Here is a 21,128-nt window from a genome sequence, read left to right as displayed (position 1 = left end):
AGTGAGGCCAAAGCTCGCGATTCAGCGTTGATGTCGGTGTCGGAGTTGCCGGTGGTGGTGCCGCGTGTTTTTAATACATCGTCGTCTTTGGTTCTTGATTCACAAACCTTAGCTACTTCCGTCGGTTTATCTGGTGATGTCTCTTCTCCTTCTCCAAATGATGTTTTTCCCTCCTCTCCTTTTAATTATCCTATTTCATCTTCCTCGTCTTTCATTCCTGGTTGTCATGACGATCGTTCTTTTTCTCGCAATCACCATAAGGATTATTGTCCAATGACCCTTTCTTCATTTTATGCCTCACTCTTGGATAAAGTTTTTATTCTTCAGCACTTTGTTAGTGATACCATGAACATTGCTTCCGTTCCTTCTTCTTTCCTTGAATTCCCAATCCTTTCTTCTTCTGTTTCCTCTCTGACCGCGCAGCTCTCTTCTCTCCTCTTTGATCTGAAGTTTGCCTTTCACAGCTTGGCTCTTGCCTCTAGTGCCATGGATGTTGGATCTAATCTGAATAATGACCGCATTTCTCCATTCACTTTCCAACCGTTTGACTCAAGTTTCCTTTCATCTGCTGCCGACTTTCTTACCACGAATTGTGATAGGAACCATGATCAGGAATGCGATTCGTCATCTATCGCTAAATCTCTCCTTTGCGTTGCTGCTTGCCTCCATGCACAATTGCGGCGCTCTATTTATCAGGCCCTTGGTTGTGCTCAAGAAAAATCCACTCTCGACGATGAGGTTGAATTCCTAATATCAAGTTGGTTCGATTTCTTCAGCAGACTCCAGAACCTATGTCAACGCGCTTCGAGCAAATTACGGCCCACCCCAAATGTGCCGATTGCTGGATTAACCTGTATTTGTCATCTGGCACCTGCTGAGGTGGATCAGCAGCTGAATGCCAAATCCAGTCTGAAGTCGGAACCGTTGTTCCGTACTTCTCCATTAGCTCCAACTTTCTCGGCCGAATTTTTATCTTTACATGCTACAAAGCCAAAGCTGTTGACAAAGTACTACAGTCAGAGTGAACCTAACCTTGATCTTTCGACAGAACAGGATTTACAAAAGCGCCGTGTTATTCAGTCTTTGGATGCCTTTTTGCAATCGTTGTCGACATACACAGGCCACTATAAAAAACTTTCTCCATTCCCCTTGGCCACACTGGCTAATCAACTCTCCAAGTTGCGATTGTGGTTAGTTGATGACACCCGCCAACCTTTCAATGCTCCCACTGTGAGAAAAGCGTCGTACCCTTCTGTGTCCTTTGAGATTCCTTCCACAGAATTGTATTTACGTAGACTTCTCAACATTCGTGACACTGAAGTACTCTATCTTTTGAACAATCTACCTGGTGGAGAAAATCTTATTAATCGCTCATCTACATCCAACTTTTTTCCTTCGAGAGATTGTACTGAAGCGCAGCTTGAGTTGATGTCCAATTGGGATATGGTTCAACCGATAGACCCCTCTTGTCTGCCAGTCTACCGGGTAAAACTTCCTGAGGTCCGTGAACTTCCAGCGGTAACGAATGGCCATCATTATGGATCACCTACTGCTGAGGCTCTTCTGTCCTCTCAAAATGATTTACCACCACGTCCGTCGACACCAGCCTCGGAGATAAGCCACAATTCCCTCAACCTTGAATCCAGAAGTGAAATCAAATCCCTGCTTCGTAGATGCTGGAATCTCCTGAAGGAAATGGTTTCTATAGTAAAGCGCTCTTCAAGATCCAAATTACTGCGAACACGGGCCGATGAGTTATTGGATACTAGTCTTCGTCTGAGTCGTCTCCTTAATGGAGATGCTAGTGCCTCGCTGGTATACGAGGCCGTGGCAGATACTGCCGCACACGTTGATTTCAAAAGAATTCCAGATTCTCCGAGTCCACCGCGCAGTTGGTCCAAGGCCCCTATTCAGGAATTGATCTGGGCTATTGAGACACTAGATGATATTGAAGAGCTGCGTTCATTGGCGCACCTGCTGACTCAACAATACAATGCTATCGGAACTACTGTATGTCCTTACCAAATTTCTTTCTTTTGTGGAAGTTATGCTGGGAGACTCACGCCCGTTCTCTTTCATTTACAGTTAGAACAACAACTTAATGTAAATCGGAATCTCCGAGATCGATTACGGGAAGCCAATAACCGTCTGGCTCGCATCTATCTCGGCATTTCACAGGGTAGTCAACGTTTAGCTGTGATGACAGAGCGTCTCCTTGTGGAGGCTCAGAAGCAGGATGGCATTAATTGTAAGTTTTGTCTACGTAGAACATTCAATTTTTTCTTTTTACCAACACATTTTAATCTTTTGTTGAACTTTTTAGCCACCTGCGATGACTTCGTCCCTCTGAAGCCCTATTCCCAAAGCCTTATATCAGAAGATGATGTCGAGGCATGTGCTCAAAGTGGGGCGTCTGATCCATCAGCGTTGGCGAATTTGCCATCGTCTTCTCAGAAGACTGAACGGCACCGAACGGCAACACTCCTGCGTAATCTTCGACATGCTATGAGGCCTAAGTCTAAAAAGTAAAGCCACTTTGGCTCCCATTGGTCCTAGTCTCCTTTCTCATTCTCCTTTTGTACCATAGTCTCTACCTGAATAACTCTGTTCCCTTATTGTTTTTGACCTCCCCCTTCTGTAATTGTAACCTTGCCCATGATTCCTCTAGTCCCAGAATAATTCCAATTAATGTTCCAAAATAATCACTTTTAATGGACATTATGTTTGGTGTGACTTTGAAGGAAGGTGTTAAATTTTTAAACCAACGCTGAAAAATTCTCTGATCAGCCTACAACCAACTAGTGCACGCGGAAGACCCGTTGGCTAGTCGTTGTTGTGCAATATTATCTCCTTTTTGAAGAATTCAACTCAGTTATTGTAGCACTTTTGGTAAGTTTTAATTCCGACTCAACTTCAATGACTTCGTGATCCATTTTACCATCAGAATACACGGTGTTTTGGTGAATTCTGCATCGAAGAATGAACTGATGATCATAGAAATCACTTCAGAACTGAATATTCCCTGCACTGCTTTTAAATATCTGCCTTTTGACTTCTAACAGTTCAACCCTCATCAATTCGTTAACTTTTCGTGGTTCATTAGTGAAATGCAATATGCGGCCTGGGATTTGGTTCCTCTCACATGTCTATTAGGGTTCAAATGCCGTCTAGTGCATGCGCATCTACGCACAAGTTGGTGGCTTTGTGCTAGATTTAGAACCACTTTGGCGTCAGATAAACATACTTCTGGGGACAGAACTTGCAAAATTTCCATTTCTGCTATTCGTCCACCGAACTCTAGTGGTGTTTCACTATTATTTTGGTAATTTTCTTTTCTCTAAAAGTAATCACCTTGGCGTATCCATACAGGAGAATAAATTAGCTGTCATTCGTTTCATAGCAACCTGCTACTTTATTGATAGCAATCATACCATTATTACACTAACAGTCACATTTCCGAATTGTAAACACATGCACCACTGCCACTATATGATCTTACATTGAAAGCTACTGTTTTGAAGTGGTGTTGTAAGCTTGAGTTTAGATTCTGTAGAACTCTCAGCCAGAGTGATTAATAGGTAGATTTCGAAACAGATGCCTTTATTTGCTGACAGGTATTAGTAGACGAGAGGGCACGACGTGTAGGTAGGTGGTAGCTAGCCGACCAGCTGAGAATACCAGAGACACGCGTTGCTCTCAGTCTCACCCATTTACAGTAAATGCTTGACCTCGGCCCTATAGTTATCCACTTAAAGTACTTCTGCACGTAATGTCACCCAAACAGGGGGGCCTGAGCGAGAACGCAACGTCCCGGAATGTTGGAACTTATTTATGGCAATGCGAACTTCCAGAAAATTGGAAGTTTGCAGTCACACCATTCTTTACTGCCATGTTTTTCGACTTGATTAAGAATTAAAGACAAAAAACTACCTTTTTGGCACGAAACTAACTACTTTGCTAGCTAGCATCATGCCGTCTGCTTACAGGATACGCGAAGTGTTAGCTGCACTAGAAAATAGGATGTTGATTATGTAATTCGAAAAATACCTAAACTGTGTCTGTACGGTGGAGCTGGTGCGGTGATATATATCTCGAGGTCTTGTTTATCTACTACATAGATTGTGCGATATGTGACTATTGCCCTCCACCTTGCCACACAGGCAAATTAAACAACTTTCCTGCAAAAATGGCTGTGAATTACCCTGGCATTACCCAGCGTCTACCTGCGGCTAGCGAGAAGTCAACGTAAAAGATTAGTTTGACAGCTGTCTGTGCGTGGCGTTTTTATAAGGATATGAGTAATATTAACTCAGAGTTAAATGCACCGCATGGAATCTCTCCTGAGGTGGATGAGTCGGCACTACAGTATTAACGAGTAAGTAGAATTTACACCATTGCGAATAGACGAGAGGAAGAGAATAAGCAAGAAAAGTGTTTGCGTATGTTCTCTGATATCTTGGCATTGTTTTGCTTGCAAAGCTACGTGGCGCAAGCAATCCGCTCCGTGAGTCATCTCCGTGAATTTGGCATTGACGCTTTAAATAACGGCTTAAGAATCACTCCAGTTTCAACGCTCCAAATGCTCCACCTAGCTTTCTCATGCTAGTGAAGACTTTCACATTATCAGGCGGTAGTTTGGGTGCAATCTACCATAGCACCCGTGAGGAACATTAGATTAGTCTAGTTTTTAACTGGTACTTAGTGGAGGTGTTGCCCCCTTTTCTCAATGCGAGGGTAGAGCTACACAAAACTTTCATAGTTTGTGGTTCTCAACTTCTCGCCCACTTTGCGGATTGCCCAAATATCTATTTTAAGTAGTTTTTTATTTTAATATGTGATTATGTATTCAGTCACTGTGGAAATTTTGGAAGAGCTTTTCACAACCTTTGCACTTTGAAACTTCAAAATATTTGTAACATCAACCCCTTTTTCCAACTACATCGTGGCGTAGAGCCCTAGATTTCAATAATTATAATAATAATAATAAAGATGGTTATTGATAGCATGTTATTGTGAATGTTAATTTTGATACAAAAGTAATAAAGGATTAGCGTTTTATCGCTGCCAAGTGGCAAAGTGTGACACTTTCTCACCCTCCAGCTATCTAGCACGCATTTGCACGCCTTTTCAAGTACTAAAACTTTTGTTGTTTTAAACTGAGTCAAATATGCAAGCAAGTGCAAACACATTTGTGGTAATGAGTTTGTTAAGGTGACCCATCAAACCTAACTAATTCCAACAGTCTATGTATGTGCTGAAAAAGTCGTACCAGCAACCAAATTGTTAGATGCATTTCTGCATGGTGCGAACTTAAAGAAAAGTGGAACGGAAATCTTGTATAGCTGCTTCGATTCTTACAAAACTACTCTCTCTTAAAAATATCAATTTGATAAGTCTTGGGTGATTTCAAGATTACATTTGAGTAACTGTGGAAGGAGTTGAATCAACGAAATTGCACACTTTGCCTCCTGAGAATTGGGAAACCTGCACTTGTGTGTTGTGTGGCTTTTTGCTAGATTGGAGTTACTAACATGGGAATAGGCTAAAAATATTAGGGCGAGCACTCTCCAGCACATTTAATTGAAATGTGGTGTTTCAGTAATAAATCAAGCTTTTTCAGATATTACGATTTCATGCAAAATACACCAGGATTTTACAAACCTGAAAATTTAAATTAATCCACACTAAATTTCTGCCTTAATTGTGATGTGTTTAGCAACGTTTAAATGTTGATTAGGTGACAGCTAAGTGACAGTCAGGCACTTCTTGAAGGTGTTAGCGCAATTGGGTGGTAAAGACTATTACGAAATCTGCAGGATAGCACTTTATTTGGTTAATTCTGCAGTGTTGCGAGAACACTGACTCGGCTTCTACAAATCATGCTCGAAGCATTGGGCCTTGTAACGTACCCCAACTCAAAATTACCCCTCCCATTTATTAAAAAACCTGATACTACTATAGAAACCCACAAATGATGGTCGAGATCGTGATCTAACAGTGGATATGTAGTGAACTGTAAGCAATGCGGTAATTTCATAATATGCTTTTTCTGGAGGGACCATCAGTCTCAAAAAAAAGGAGTAAAATATTTGGAGCCAAGGTGTCTCATGTTTATTATTTTTGCGAGTGGGAAAGGAACGTTTTTTTTTACTAAATAATCATGTCAAATGGCATTCGTAGTCTACTTTATCAACATTTCTACATAAAGCAACACCACCAAACGATTTGGGATTTAAGGATGTTGGCATCGATTTGAAAGTTAAACTTGTACACATCGTAAGCTTCACTCTCTAGTCTATTAATTGGTCCTTTTTTTCCCACTCTCCATCTTTCCACCGATCTTCAAAATGACCATAAATGAAATTACCAAATCCAAGAGTTGGGAACTCAAATGAATTAATGGTGAGGCATCGCCTCACTTACATGCATCTACACTTTATAACTATGGCGAGGTAGAAAACTGATCGACTGTGCCTCTTTACAATTAAGAAGACAGAGGACATAGAATACTTCATAATTAATCGCGCAAGAATAAAGGCCATTGCATATCTAATTGAAGAACAAAATGCAAGTAGGTTTCCTAATTGAGGTATACGATGCCAAGTGCGTATGTAGCAACAGAGAGACATTATCTTATAATTCAGAGAATTCCTTAGCCATTTTGCTGTAGATTGTATATAGTATTTTAAACGATTTCGCAAACTACAAGAAAGGTTCACTGATTCTCAAAATGGCATGAACAAATTCCAGCAGCACTGTGGCTTTCGTTTTCATTCCTAATTACAGGGTAATCATAATGAAAGTTGGTCTAAGATAAATGTGTACAGTCGATGCGTTTGAATAAGATTGTTTTAAATACTTCTGGTTATTATTTATTATTTTAATACCCAAAACTCGATTTATGTTGTTCCTAAACGCATGATTACAACAACCGATAAATTAGATTTGCGAATGTCATACCTTTTAAAATGTCATTACACAGAGCACGAAGTTTGCTGATGCTGACGTTCGGCTGATTGAGTAGTTAGTTACAACTGAGATGTAGAAAAGGGACTGCAACTGCATAGAAACCGCCATGCAAGGGTAAACTCATGGAATCGCCATTCATGCAATATACGTTGAGATGGTTTTGGCATTGTGCTTTAGTATATCGCTTGGGGATTCTTTAAAGAATGGCAGATTTGTCGATACTTTCTACTCTTCACGAAAGGAGAGGTGGTGGCTGCTTAGATAAAAAGGTGGTCTATTGAAATACCAACGTGGGTGTTACGCTCGGAGCAATGTGCGTAGAAGCCCTTTTCCTCTCCAAGGGGTGAGAATGTACCCAAAAATCCTTCACAGTCCTTTTCTCGAAAGAAGAGCTGGGCCATTCGTTCGCCTTTCACATTTGCCTTGAGACCGTCACTTAACCCATTTGTCGGAAGTTTATTTACTTTGGGTGACATTACATAGCCAGCATTCAAAAATATAACATCACTTGAAAGTAATGGTGGAATTTGCCATTTTTTAGCATTATTAGTTCTAATATATCTTCAAGTTAATTTGAACTGGTCGTTAAGACCGGACCCTGGAACTCACAGAACCATGTGATCTCTTTCAATATTTGATGTAATATAACCTATTTTTGATGTATATTTAACACTGTTTTTAAAATTAATATGGATTGCTACTTTTGGACATGATTTTGAATATGTGGATAAAAATTTACAAACAACTTCTTAAACCATCACGGAGTTATGAAGCCGTCATCCTTTCTAGCCCTTCCGTATGTTCCATGCTACCTAAACTTCACTGTTATTGTTTACGGTCTAATTTTAAGGCCTTTTGCACAAAATATCGCGTGTTGAAAGTATTTGCACCTGGACAGAGTATATGCTTGATTTGCCGATGCATTTAGCTTGCTCTACGTAGGCGCAACTTATTTTGTTTAGAAGAAATCAACCAACAGATACTATTAACAATTACACCACTCTTATGTAACTGGAGCATTTGTTTTTTATAGCGATTATAACCCCTGAACAATTGCCACTTGTTACATCTTATAGGGGTCAAATACAACAAGTCGCCTTTTTACCGGTAAGCTAACTTTAAAATAGCCATTCTCACTGGTTCCCCAGTTGTTAGTTGAAGTGGCCTTAAACATACTCTAAGGGTGGAATATTTCAATTTCTATAACAGCCCAATGATATTTTGGTTTTCTCGCTGATAAATTCTTAAGATTAAATATTTGCACTAATGCTGGGGATTATATGACATTCTCTACTATCTGCAGTTCTTTACCGATCAGGTCCACGCTGTACCTACTTCATGTGTTGCAATCCCCACCACAAATGCATGCTCGCATGAATTTCTAGCCTCGGAAATAAGTACTATGATGCTCTTGCCCTCAGAGGAACAGCAAGCCATACTAATGAAATCATCTCACTACCAGTGTGGGAACATTTAATCACATGCAACGTGATTTTCTACGTTCCCATTAGAATGGGAACCGGTTTGTTGGTCGCGTAAGATATTGAAAACTACAATTATTTCACTAATATGCGGAAGTTACACGAGTCTCTTTAGTGCAAACGGTGTAAAGTTTTCTCCTGGATTAACTTACATTTGCCTCAAACAATGCTGCTGTTTAATTAACAATTCTCGACACAAAAAAATACCATATTCACATGAAATCCTATTATACTGAGCGAAACCTGGAGGCTCTCAAGCAATATGCCATTCATCATAAACTCCCATCTAGTGAACTTGCTTACGGCTCCGAATCTGTAATTCCAACAACTTTGTAAGACGGGTTGGAGACCGGTAAAGTGATAATAAAACACGCATGTTCATGAAATTTTGGACACACCCAAGACAAATCTATCAACACCCGTTTGCACATGAGCGTCTGCAGCCCATTGGCATCAATCTCTCGTTAGTTAGAGTAATTGAGAAGCTCAAAACCATCTTGGCAAATCGATCGTCTGACACATTAGAAACTAATGAACATAAGAACCTAGCTACAGTTGGTTTATTGAGTGTAGAATGTAACTTGGAGGACGAAAATCGAGGCCGAATTTAGACCTGTGGATTTGCCAAACGATCTGCAGAGGCGCGTTCTAGCTAAGAATGCCAACCAATGGGATTCGAACGCGGGGGCGTGAGGCTACTGATTGGTGCATTGGCCTATTCTACTGCCACGCGAAACACACATGGTGTTCCGTTGTTCCAGAAAATTCGGCCCTGAGAATCGATAATCTAAGCACTTGCACTGAGCTAATAATAGTTATTTGCCAAAAAATAAGTCGAGAGATGTCTCACGGGTGGATGGGATTACCGTCGGTACATAATTTCAAGCATAAAAGTGCGTTGGAATTTAATGCCCAGAAAAAACCAAGTGAATCAGTCGAGAGCCGAGTCGCGCAAGGTTGGTGCTAGTAACTAAAATTTCGTAAATAACAATAGGTACGAATTCTATGGCATCGCAAAAAATTGGCTCGGATAGATGAGTCAATCACAATAATCAAGGTACTTTTAAGTGACGGAAAAAGTGGAAAACGTACAAAGAAGACATTTTAATCAGGAAACTTTTGATTGAGTGCACAAAGGGATCTAAAAGAACTCAGCACTCCTTGGAAGTCGCCCCAAAAGATTAAATTGACATAAAATTCAAGTAACTTTTTGGTGATTTAAAGACAATGAGATACGCGATGGTGGCAAAAGATGGCGCACCATTTTAAGACTGAGCAAAGTTAACTTTTCACGTTAACGTTTTATACAAATAACGGTAAGGAAACGGATTGGAAGATTTACAAATAATAAAAAGGCAAACACTGATTACAAATTCTTCGATTTATAATAGCACTGCTTAAGTTTAGCTTAAATAAGTTCTTGTAAGTGTACGGTAGCCTAATTTGTGTAAGAAAATATTATACTTTTTGTTGAGACCCTCGCATTGATGACAGTAGCATGCGTTTATCTCGAGCAGAACACAATAATATTAGCTTGCTTTTTTTAAAAAAATATTTATTTGGTTGGCTTAATTTTTTTTGTTTAACTGCACAGTTCTTCCCAATTTTTTGGCAAATGACCTTGATTTGTAAATGGATTTTATTTTAATATATTGATAAATACCGCTGTGTTCGGATTTTAGTGTTTATTAAATTAATGTACAAATATATTTTATTTGTGCTCTCTCTAGCTGTTGGAGCTGGTAATCTAGTTTTTGCACATTACACTTCGGGCGTTAATCAATTCATACCTCAAATTGTTGACTCGATCAATGTTGAAGTTGTTCAGGAGAAAAACACTGGTTACTTAAATTGTACGATGGTTCTGGATGAATCTCAAATAAATGTAAGAAAAAATAATTGCAATAATTTTTTACTTCCGCGCAGTTTGCGAATCTATGGTGCAATGCGGCCGTTTTTTAGTAGACTGCCGAATCTCTGAAAATGTGACGATAACCTTTATATAAGTCGAACATTTTTTGAATGAATAATGCTAAAACTTTTGCAGTAGTTATTCCTTATTAGCAAAAAAAGTTGTTAGGGCAAAACTTTACAAGTTTTATTTCAGATATAGACAATTATGATGTGATTCTGTTAGTAAATAGTTGCACTGTGATTGTTTTTTTAGCAAGCGAGCTGGTATTATGGGGAGAGACAAATTAGCATCGGCAGCAAACTTCTAGAGCCAGTACGCATAGGTCTCTATGGACTGGAAAAGTATCAAGCAAGATTTTTTCCTGGAAGACCTGATTTTGCACCAAATATGCCAGGTATGGACGTTGACCGTCTTCAGACCTACCAACTTGAAGTCCGTTTTGCCGATATTACCGATAATGGAATGTACCGTTGCGTCCTGGAAATCAGTGAGTCTTCTCATTTACTAATCGAGGAGAAATTGAACTTTAGATATTGCTAAAGGTATTTTATTTCTATGCAGTAAATTTTATGGAAATGTTCAAAGCTCTACAGAGATTGTAAACATGCTCTTACAACCTGTATTCTCCCTCGACGCATTTCCACATATTATATAATATTAGGTCTGAGTTATGTTTTTTGTCATATTTTTATTCATTTTCTTCAAAGAATCGTTGCCACGACGTTTGTGGCCGGAGGCTTATGGACGTTTAGTAGTGACTCAGGCGCCAATCATACTTCCAGGGCTTGCATCGAAGATCGTTGATGAAGGAGACTCCCTGACCTGGGTGTGTCAAGCCCAGGGCTCAGCTCAACCCCGTGTCAGTTGGACGAGAGCAAATGGAAGACCGCTTAATCTTCCAGGCTCACCGCAGCGAATCTATGTATGTCATTGCCTACTTGAATAAATTAAGTAAACTACCCAATTTAAACCATATTGGCTTAAAATGGAATAAACTCTGGATGTAACATTATTTAAAAAAACAAATTTTGTACATATATTTTTATGTGCACAAATCTATTTTAGTGATTATAGCACACTGTAAATATGCGTTATGAATGGTTTATTTCCCATTATTAAATAATTTTAAGCATACAATTTAATAGACTTAAGCCAAACGTATAAAAGTACGCCGATTAATAATTGTGATTTATTTCTTCGAAAATATACCATATCAGCCATTCCTTTATGTTCATTTATAAAGAAGGTAGCTGATTGCCATGGTCGTCAGTGTGACAGTGTGCATAGCCAACTGCTATAGTTACCGTCTTGAGTTGTTTTTCTTGGTTATGATAGAATTTTTCATTAAAAAATTTTTGGAAAATTTTTGCAAATACATTTATCTGTATCTTGTGCAAACCTAATGGCAAGACTCATTAGACCAATAAAAGCACTTACGTGTTGGTTGTTATCAAGTTTAACTTTGTCATGTGTAATTAAATTTGCCTTTAATGATAAAATTGAATTGCATATTCCTAATGGTTCCGTATGAGTGCTAGAATTAAGCTCCTTGAACGTTACAAATTTTTATTCTTTTTCATAGTGGTCAACCCTAAACATTCTGGGAAATGGATTAACACTCACATTCAGACAATAACTCAAGAGGAATTGCTGAGAACCGATGTGGATTAAATGCTATACAATATGGCGTGTTATAGAATTTTTCCGTATTATTATAACAACATTGCAAAGATAGCTATCTAGGAGTGTGGAAAAAATATCGATTTTACTTTTTAACGTGGTAATTATTACTTTAATTATTCCCTATCAGGTCATCATCTTTAAAAAAAGGGAGTGCATTATCAATTGTAACAACTGTCCTCTGTCAATTCTGAAGTGTTGTCTCAAATAGAGTTTTGGTATCGTAACCTAAACTCACCAATGCGAAGAATTAATAATTCATTTTCCACCTGCCCTAAACCTCAGACCTGATGGCTGCATTCGTTGAGCTTGCAAACTCAGTCGATAAGTTTGTTGAATGGGATACCGGGTTTTGTTTTTTACTAAATAACGCTTCGGTGGATTCACCAAAATCAAACAAAAAGTCAAATGTTAAACATGTTTAATGTAATCATATTGCCTTCAAAGGGTAAAAATTGGTTCATATATTCTTAATATCCTTTTCCTGGTAATATTAGTAGTAAACACCAATAATTCCTATCAAGGATTGTAAGCCTTTAAATCTAATCTATTGTTTGCTTTGATCGCGTTTAACTTTTCTTGCCTCAGATTGCTTTTATCAAGGATTTGAAACTATTTCTACACACCCTTTCATACCGAAAATCTATTTACATGTAGCAATCATAAGCCATCACAATTATTTGGGCGAACCGCCTTTTGTTTGTCTTGGGAAATGTGCTTATTTTACAGTGCTTTTGGGTAAAATTTATCCTTCGCTTTGAAACTGTTGGGTTTGTTCTGTGACATTTATGCGGCCTATCCACAAATCAAGAATGCCACGGCACTTCCGTCCCTACCGTAACCCTTGACAACCGATACACAACTTTGTCAGGATTTTGCAGAATATGCCTAGAAAATTATCAAAGGCCATTGTTTCCATACAAAGTAGAATCAAATATAAATGAGACGTATTTCAATATTACGTCTAGATATAACATGCAAAAGTGTGCCCTAATGGCAACTCAAGACTTGAATGTTTTTCATTTAATCGCTTGGAAGTAAGAATTAAGCCAAAAAATAAAAATTATTTGCAATCAAAAAACTACCTTTGGAGGAGTGTGCATTGGTATGGTAATTTGAGAGGCCAGGAAGACCCAATGGCAAGATGCTAACAAATTTTCTGTTTTAATAAAGGCTGATGCAGAAAAAGTCCGAAATAATTTTTTTTTATTTGTACATTCAAATGGTATTTACTTTAGAAGTCATATAAACCCAGCAGTAAAGTTTTTGATACATTATTCTTTGTATCATATCAAATGGTAAGTATAATGGCTGGAAGACTTAATTATGAAGAGCACTTCTTCGCTTCTGGGATGTTGATATACTTTGCATCACTTAAATTTACGCACAGAACGAAACACTCCACATACCTCGAGTGAACCGTTTTGACCGAGGCATCTATCGATGCCACGCTGCTAACAACGTCTACGGTTCCACCGAGTACGATGTGATGCTTGAGGTCAACTACAAACCACAAATTCGTCTGGCGCGCTATAAGGGAGCCTACGGTCAGGTTGGCTTGATTACCCACTTTCCTACCATCTTGTAGAACTCCTTAATTTTCTGATTTTTACAAAACATACTTTGTAAATGTTCATCAAGTCCAGTTTCATCCACTGAAACAACTTTATGATAAACTTTGGCTTCTTGAATGTTCACGCATAGGAACACTTTACTATCGAATCAGTTTTCATGGTGTATAATGCTATAATCTTCCCATCTTATGCATAGTCGAAGGTCGTGTTGTGCCGCATGTTTCCATGATTACCATGATAAGGGTGATTTGATATAGTTCATGAGTTAAGAAGATAAGAAGTAAAAGTAAAGTAAGAAGAATATCTTTGCTTAAATTAATAATACTTTTAATGAAAATGGATAGAATAATCGAAGCTAAGTCCATGGTTTCGGACGCTTCGACAGGTATGCTTGGGGAACCACACTCAGTAGAATAAGAAACATCGTTAATGCTTCAACTTATTTTCCACATATTCGAAATTTTTTGTTTAAAAACTATAGAATGATACCCAAAATAGCCATAAATAAACATAATCTCAACGCTGTCAGCAAGGTGCCTAACAATTTCTTTATTAGTGACCAGTGAAACGTCAAACACTTGCTTGACAAATTATTTAATTTTATTGCTGCCTGATGATGTATTTTTGTTAATAATAGATAAGTTAACTTAGCAACAATGCATAGTCAAACTAATCACAATCATGCGCAAACATTTTGCCATTTATAATTTTCATGCAAGGCTTGAGGCATACTGATTAAAGAAAAAGGTCCTAAAAACTATGCTTCGCATCTTTTGCCCGATTTCAACAGAAAAGTGACAGCAATTACGATGTCATAATGGAGTGCATTGTGAACGGCTATCCGGATCCGGATTTGCTTTGGTTTAAGGGCATTTACGATCCCAAATTAAACAACATTCCCCTTTACGACAGCGCCAAGTATGAGCTGGAAAAAACCCGAAGTTATGGAGCAGTGGGAACTAATGTAAGTACGCGTTTTCATAGCTTGTAATCAATTCACCTAACATACGATATTTTTCCGTTTGGAGTATGTTTGTGACTGCATATCCTTAGAAAGCAAAGGAAAATACATATAGTGCTCGGAAATGTTGGGGATAAATATGGCGTCTACTGTTTTCTACGTCTTATTTGATTTGATAAGGGATGCTACTTGTGTGATTCATGTACAAACATGAACCTCTGAGTTATAAATAAATAAGGTGAGACACTGGTTGCACATTTTTCGAGCTATGTTATGGTGTCTAGTTGTGGGAAATCGTGTCCTAATCAGACCTACCTTAAACCGGTAAGAGATGCGGACCGCTCAGGGGCTGAAATAAAATGCCATTTTCTAGTTCAAAACAGAACAATTTAAGTAGGACACAGCTCAATTGGATTATGATGGCCTATTTTCCTCCGAGAATGCTTGCTGCAATGTGTGCGATCCAATCAAGTTTGTGAGGTTAAACTTGTAGGCAAACATACATATTTTTATTTTCTCGGAAAAGGCATCTGAAAGACCACCGTATTCTTCAGGTGACAGATGTAATTTCGCTGTTAAAAGTGAAAAATATTCGAGAAAGTGACTACGGGAATTACACGTGCATGGCTGCCAATCGCTATGGCATGGATATGACAGTGACGTACATCTTCTGTAAGTCCATCCTGCACCTACTTTTATGCTGCTTTTATCCTGGTGAAGTAATCCACCACTTCAAACCTAATTCTCTAAATTGGATTAAAATTATACATGTAAGGCAGTACCACGATGTTTAGAGTCACTCAACCCCTTATCCAAGTTCTTGTGCGCCTGATGGACTCTGGGATTTACACTACTGTCGTCTGTTAAGGTAGTTCTATTGCTTAAATGACCTTATTTAAATACAGAGATTTTAAAAAGCGCCATTATGCATAATTTTATAAAAATTTTATGAATTGCTGATTATGCACAGGGTTAGGTGCAATCCTCTCTCAGCTAGGAATTTTGATACATTGCCGCCAAAATTGTACAGCAGTTCTGTAAATTCCCGAAACTCGATTCATCTAATGCGAGCAGTGAGGATTATTGTGCTCTGAGTTACAGAGGGATGGAGAGAAAATGATTTATTTAATGAATATCATGATTTGTGTAAATGAGTCTATCAATGTGCCAATAATGTCAGTTCATGATTACAAGTTTTGTCGTTTTTAAACTGGCTTAAAAATCCGATTTGTTTAGCTTCCTAAATCATAGAGGCGTTATTTAAATATGATAGTAAATAAAAACTTAGTTTAATTCACCCCTAAACCCAAAATCTAAACAAAATTTGACTGAGCATTTTGTACTATTGGATAGCAAGTAAAAAGATGTTATCTGGTAATGGCAGGTAAAAGAACGGAAATGGAACGTAAATAGAAGAAAACAGAGGATATTTTCCACTTCAAAATTGGGTTATGAGTTGATTGGGTTTAAATAGACCCTAATAATCTCTTTTGATTCCTTATTTGTTTTCTGATCATAAATTAAAAGCCTCTAAACAATACTGGGCATTTACAATCTAGTTGGGACATATGATCATTAAGGCATGTCATCTTCAACACTAAATGATGTCCATTTTATGACCACTACCTTAAATACTACTTTCTTTTTATCTTTTAGACCAATCTGTTTGTCAAGGCCCAATTTGTCCCATGTTAGGTGCTACTGATTTGGTCGCATAGTGTGATCGCCACTTTACTGTAAAAAGTAATCTTTATGTATTTCCACCGCTAAAGCTTGGTTACGAAAAATCCACCCATTTTACGACGTAGTATACGAGAGACTTTTGCATTGCCAAAGCAGACAAGAACTTTTCGAGACATGAGTAGCAGTCTCCTCCCATCTTTTCCCTTTGCGGCTGTCAGTATTTTCAAGACAAGGGTGTGTGAGCTTAAAATCATCGCAAAAAGACGTTAGTTCCACAAAAGAATGGAACATTTAGAAAAAAGTAGTGGTTTCTCTTAGATTAAAAATATTATTTTCAGAATTTTTGCTTTGCTTACTGCTTATTAGGTTACCTTAAAACTATTGCATGATGTTGAATGCAACTGGATAAGTAAAGTGAAGCTTCGTCTGAAAGTTCCAACAAATGAAACACTCACAAAGCATGCTTCTGTTATTAGAAATAACGATTTTTCAAAAGAAGTTATTGTGTCTTTAACTCCGGGAATGGACGAAAAATGATTTACTGTAGTTGTTGTCTGAAGTTGTCAATGATGTATCATGAAATTTACGTGCTTTTTAATGATGTTGGCATTACTTGTCAATATAATTATGTTTTCTCATCAGTGTATTTTATGTCGGGCAGTATGTCATGTGGATCTTTCATATTTCGAAAGGTTTAAGTCTAGGCACCTTATCGGATACCTGCAAGTTTAGGTAATGTTTTTTCCACGAGAATGTACCTCTGTCTGCAAGTTTTGTAGAGGCTTTAATTAGTAAATATCGCTTAATATTTTTGATGTACCATTCTAAGGATCGTCTTTCTGCACTTGAGTAATAATGTATTTCGAGTTAGGATGAATTTATTTCCTTTAAAAAACACTTGTGACGCTGAATTTCTATTGCAAGCCGACTGGGAACATGTTTCCCTAACTGCTCTCTGGAGGCTTTTCTGAAATGGCCTCTTTTGTGCAATTGCTTATTAAATAAATTTGATAAGATTTGTTGTTCATCGCGTGCCCAATGTAAGGTGTCATAAGTGGGGCTTAAAACCATCACAAAAGTAATCCTATTCCCCAAAACAAACCTATCCGCTTTTTTTGAAATGTGCAAAAAAGACAAGAAGTGAATGCAATGAACATTGATTTCAAAAACTAATTTTTGACCACGGAGGCAATATAAATTAAATGCAGAAAATTAATCTTTACGTTTAAATGTATTAGAGTTTGAATGAAATGCCTTCCAAAGTGGATCCGTTTATGATCCTCAGGACAATCGCGATGAGTTCCTAAAATAAATAGAAAATAGACGAAATAGATTTTTATTCTAATGAGACATCAGCCAAGTAATATTATATGAAATTACAACTTGTACATGAAATTTGAATAAGCAATTAAGTTTACCGAAGTTTAGCATCTAAAAGCGTAAATTATTACCTCCATTAATTTTGTTGAGGATTGGCGGAAGCCTGAAATAAAAGCCGCCATTTTAAACTACTTAAATTGTGTGAATTCTTAGCACTAAAAAAAGATATCAATATATTTATGTATTTATATTGCAACAGTGTTTTTGACGTTAATTTCGCTTCCACCTCAGTCACGTCTTACGCCAACCGCGGCCTTAATCGTACAAAAGCACGCAAATAAAATAAAAAGCTCGTGAAATAAAGCCACATTAATGAGTTATACTTAAAAGACTGAGTTAATTATGCTTTTTGCCTCATAAATCTCAAAAAAATGAGGGAGTCCGATGAAACCTGGATGAAATGAGCACAATTTTTTGATATATGCATGTGTGAGGGAATGTGCTCTCTGATGCAAACATTAAGCAATAAGTATTACTTACAAATCAAAATAGATAAACTGAATACTTTAGAAATGGTTTACTCTTAGTCAGTGCAGGTATGAGAACTTCAAACTCCACCAAAGTTAGCAAATCAAATTTATGCACGAAAATGCTGAATTATTGAAACTCCAAAAAGCAACATCTTCAAAAAGGCCATAGGGACTACCTGGTCACTTGGTTTCGAGTTGCGGTCCCTTTTCAACTTTGAAAACTGCGACTGAATTTTTACAGCTGCTTTTTCAACCTTTGGGTCGTTCAAGTCAATGTCAATGGTTTCCTCCATCTCTGGCGGCTACTTTTATGAATGAGAATAAACTTATAACTTATTTAAAATAAAGCTAGCTGTTACCGTTTAATTCAAAATTATTTACTTTGACTATTTGAGTTGTGCAAGGTACTTATTACTTTCCTCATTCTTATTGGATTTCATCTAGTGAGTAAGCGCTCCTATCCCATCTTGCCCAGTAATCTATCCTGTATTTTATGAAAATGATTCCTTACACGAATATTAGAACAAGAAAATAACCTTGTTTTTTTTATCATAGAAACAGAAAGTTGCTTCAAAATGAGGACATACTTTGAATTACACGGAGCGATGCTTTTAAAAGCAATAAGACAGAAAACTTCCTTCCTACTCAAAAAGGACACAACCATATACCGTCGACCACTTTTATCAGAATATAAAAGTATGCAAAATAATTTGTGTAGTTGCGTAAACGAACGAATGCGGTTAAATGGATTGCAACGAACTTGTTCAAGTAGTGGACACCAAAAGGGTGCTTTGAATAATTGAATTTAGAAAGAAACTTACGCGAGGTTACCACCTACGATAAACAAATGGGTAGAAGCAACAAACCAAAATCACTGAATTTCCCCATTGCTAATAAAATACATTTTTTACACAAGATGTTCACATTTCATCATGTTTGCATTTCTTTAAGCTATGGCTTGCATGGATGTGCGCTTCAAACTACCTATTCCAACAGAACTAAGACTCCGAAAAAACACTCCGTTGCATTACCATAGCAAAACTGATAAACATATTGGAAATGATGCAAACCTTCTGCATGTGTTCCATTTTGACCCGATTTCGAATGATATACTCTTGAGTTCTCTGTTATGTCATGTTGCCATGGCCTATTGGCCAACGCACCGACCAATCATTTTCGTGTACGCCTAAAAACTTCATGAGCTTTGACCCATGCTCAATACAAAATACTATTCGTATCGAAGTCTAGGACCCATTTTCAACTTCGGGGATAAAGTAGTCTTAATGCAAGTCTTGTGAATTATAGGTGAATGGCGTACAAAAGTGTTTGTGCAACTTATATTCAGTTTATCACGGTGGTCAACTTTGAAGTTTGAAAATGATGCTAAATTTAGGTCCCTCATGTAATTCATTCATACTTAGGCACAAAACAAAGCGGCGCATATTTTGTGCTATGGTTACACTAATAGGTGTTATAAGCCTTTCTTCTGGAAAATCAAATAGGGTTAACTACTTTTATTCATGCTGTGATAAAAGGTAGCCAAATTTGTTCGCTGCATTTTTAGTATGAAAGCAATATTGCCACAAGCAATTCTTTTAAACTTAAATTACGAGAACAAGTAACATTCTAGACTACTGTCCCCCTCCCAACGAGGTACAAAATTGCGGATGTCAACAATTATGAACAGCGTCGTCTCTAAACGCAATGAACTTCACCTTGGTCACTTCCGCATTTTATTCCTCTTTCTATTTCGCTTTTGATTATCTGCTGATGCCAAGGAGGGGTGGTCATTTCTTGAATACCATAAGGAGAATACCAAGAATGAGGATGGAGTATTATCTTCCTCTCTTTCGCATTCCCCCCCCCCCCCCCCATTCCCCAATCCTCTCGAGCTAAAGCGCAAATCTTGCCGCTGGTCAGTTTTGTCGTGTGCAGTAGGAGGCATTGCCTCATCTTTTAAGCTCAAAACTCTCTTTCCACTAGCTCACTAGTCCTTTCGGTTCCTCAATGCATTGTTCCGCTTCTACACCTTCAAGCTGCCTTGCGATTAGTATCAGGCTTATATATCCCACTTTTCTAGGATTGAAGTGCCACATAACCTCTGAATCGTGCCGTGGGTGGTGAGTGCGTCGTTTTGGGATCGCAAATGATTCGTTTTCCCGCTCAATAAACGTTGAACGTCACAAATCACTCACTCAGCCAAACACGGTGCCTTTACAGTGTAAGTGAGGGACGATGCAGATTTACCTAGTAGCCTCACAGGATTGCTGTCATCTTTTAGTATACGTACCACTTATTCACTGATATGGATGAAAAGAACCGTTCTCTCCCTCATCACCTCAAACATTTCTAAAAGTAACATATCTGACGTTTTATTTAAAAAGGTAGCATTCCAAGGTATAAAAGTATGGCCTGGAATCTGAAAGACCCAACGGGGATCTACTTTCACGTTAAAAGAGGTTGTTTTACTGCTTAAACGGAATTGTAACCTTTTTCTAAAAATATATTCTTGAAATATCTCATTTGTATAAGAGCATTGAAAGTTTTTTGAAATTGTGTTTTCCGTAAAAATGAGCATATATGCTCGTATTTTTGGCATTATGCAAATAGGCACGGGCGATTATATGGGCGTCATAAAAGATAATTTGTAGCGATTTAATGGGCGTTTAATCTGTACTTCTACTTTCTTACCATTGCTACTTTATAACTACCTGTGTGACATATTTAATTATTCGCTTTCGAACAAGCGCTTCCAGAAATCTATTCCACTGACTCTTAGAAAACTTTGAAACTAAAATGCTAGCGCCCTAAAACAAAAATCGCCTTGTGGGTGATATAAATGTGTCTTGATTCTAATTACTTCCACAAACTGCAAATGCTTGCATCGGTCCACCGACCACTAGGTTTGGTTAACCTATGTGTTTGCATTTATACCACGAAATCTTTTGTTTCTACGATAGCACTATTTAGTCCAACACTGGCTCGATTAGTGTTTGGTGATAAATTAGTCATGGA

At 37.8% G+C, this 21,128-nt stretch overlaps 2 protein-coding genes across 2 annotated transcripts; both read left to right on the top strand. All coding sequences in view use genetic code 11, as the record gives it.

Annotated features, from left to right (window-relative positions):
* Nucleotides 1-273: 273 nt before the first annotated feature.
* Nucleotides 274-2,529, top strand: EGR_02720 (hypothetical protein; the record flags this gene model as incomplete). The annotated part of the gene is made up of 3 exons (XM_024491969.1): nucleotides 274-2,010; nucleotides 2,086-2,248; nucleotides 2,324-2,529. The coding sequence occupies 3 exons, from the start codon at nucleotides 274-276 to the stop codon at nucleotides 2,527-2,529; spliced, it is 2,106 nt and encodes a 701-aa protein (XP_024353784.1).
* A 7,419-nt stretch (nucleotides 2,530-9,948) lies between these two features.
* EGR_02719 (neurotracting/lsamp/neurotrimin/obcam related cell adhesion molecule) lies at nucleotides 9,949-11,784 on the top strand (the record flags this gene model as incomplete). Its single annotated transcript, XM_024491968.1, has 6 exons — nucleotides 9,949-10,078; nucleotides 10,133-10,335; nucleotides 10,515-10,586; nucleotides 10,618-10,759; nucleotides 11,496-11,611; nucleotides 11,701-11,784. The coding sequence occupies 6 exons, from the start codon at nucleotides 9,949-9,951 to the stop codon at nucleotides 11,782-11,784; spliced, it is 747 nt and encodes a 248-aa protein (XP_024353783.1).
* Between the last annotated feature and the right edge of the window lie 9,344 nt (nucleotides 11,785-21,128).

Source organism: Echinococcus granulosus (assembly GCF_000524195.1).
Source record: "Echinococcus granulosus chromosome Unknown EG_S00012, whole genome shotgun sequence".
NCBI lineage: Eukaryota > Metazoa > Platyhelminthes > Cestoda > Cyclophyllidea > Taeniidae > Echinococcus > Echinococcus granulosus.
This window is presented reverse-complemented; position numbering and strand designations above follow the sequence as displayed.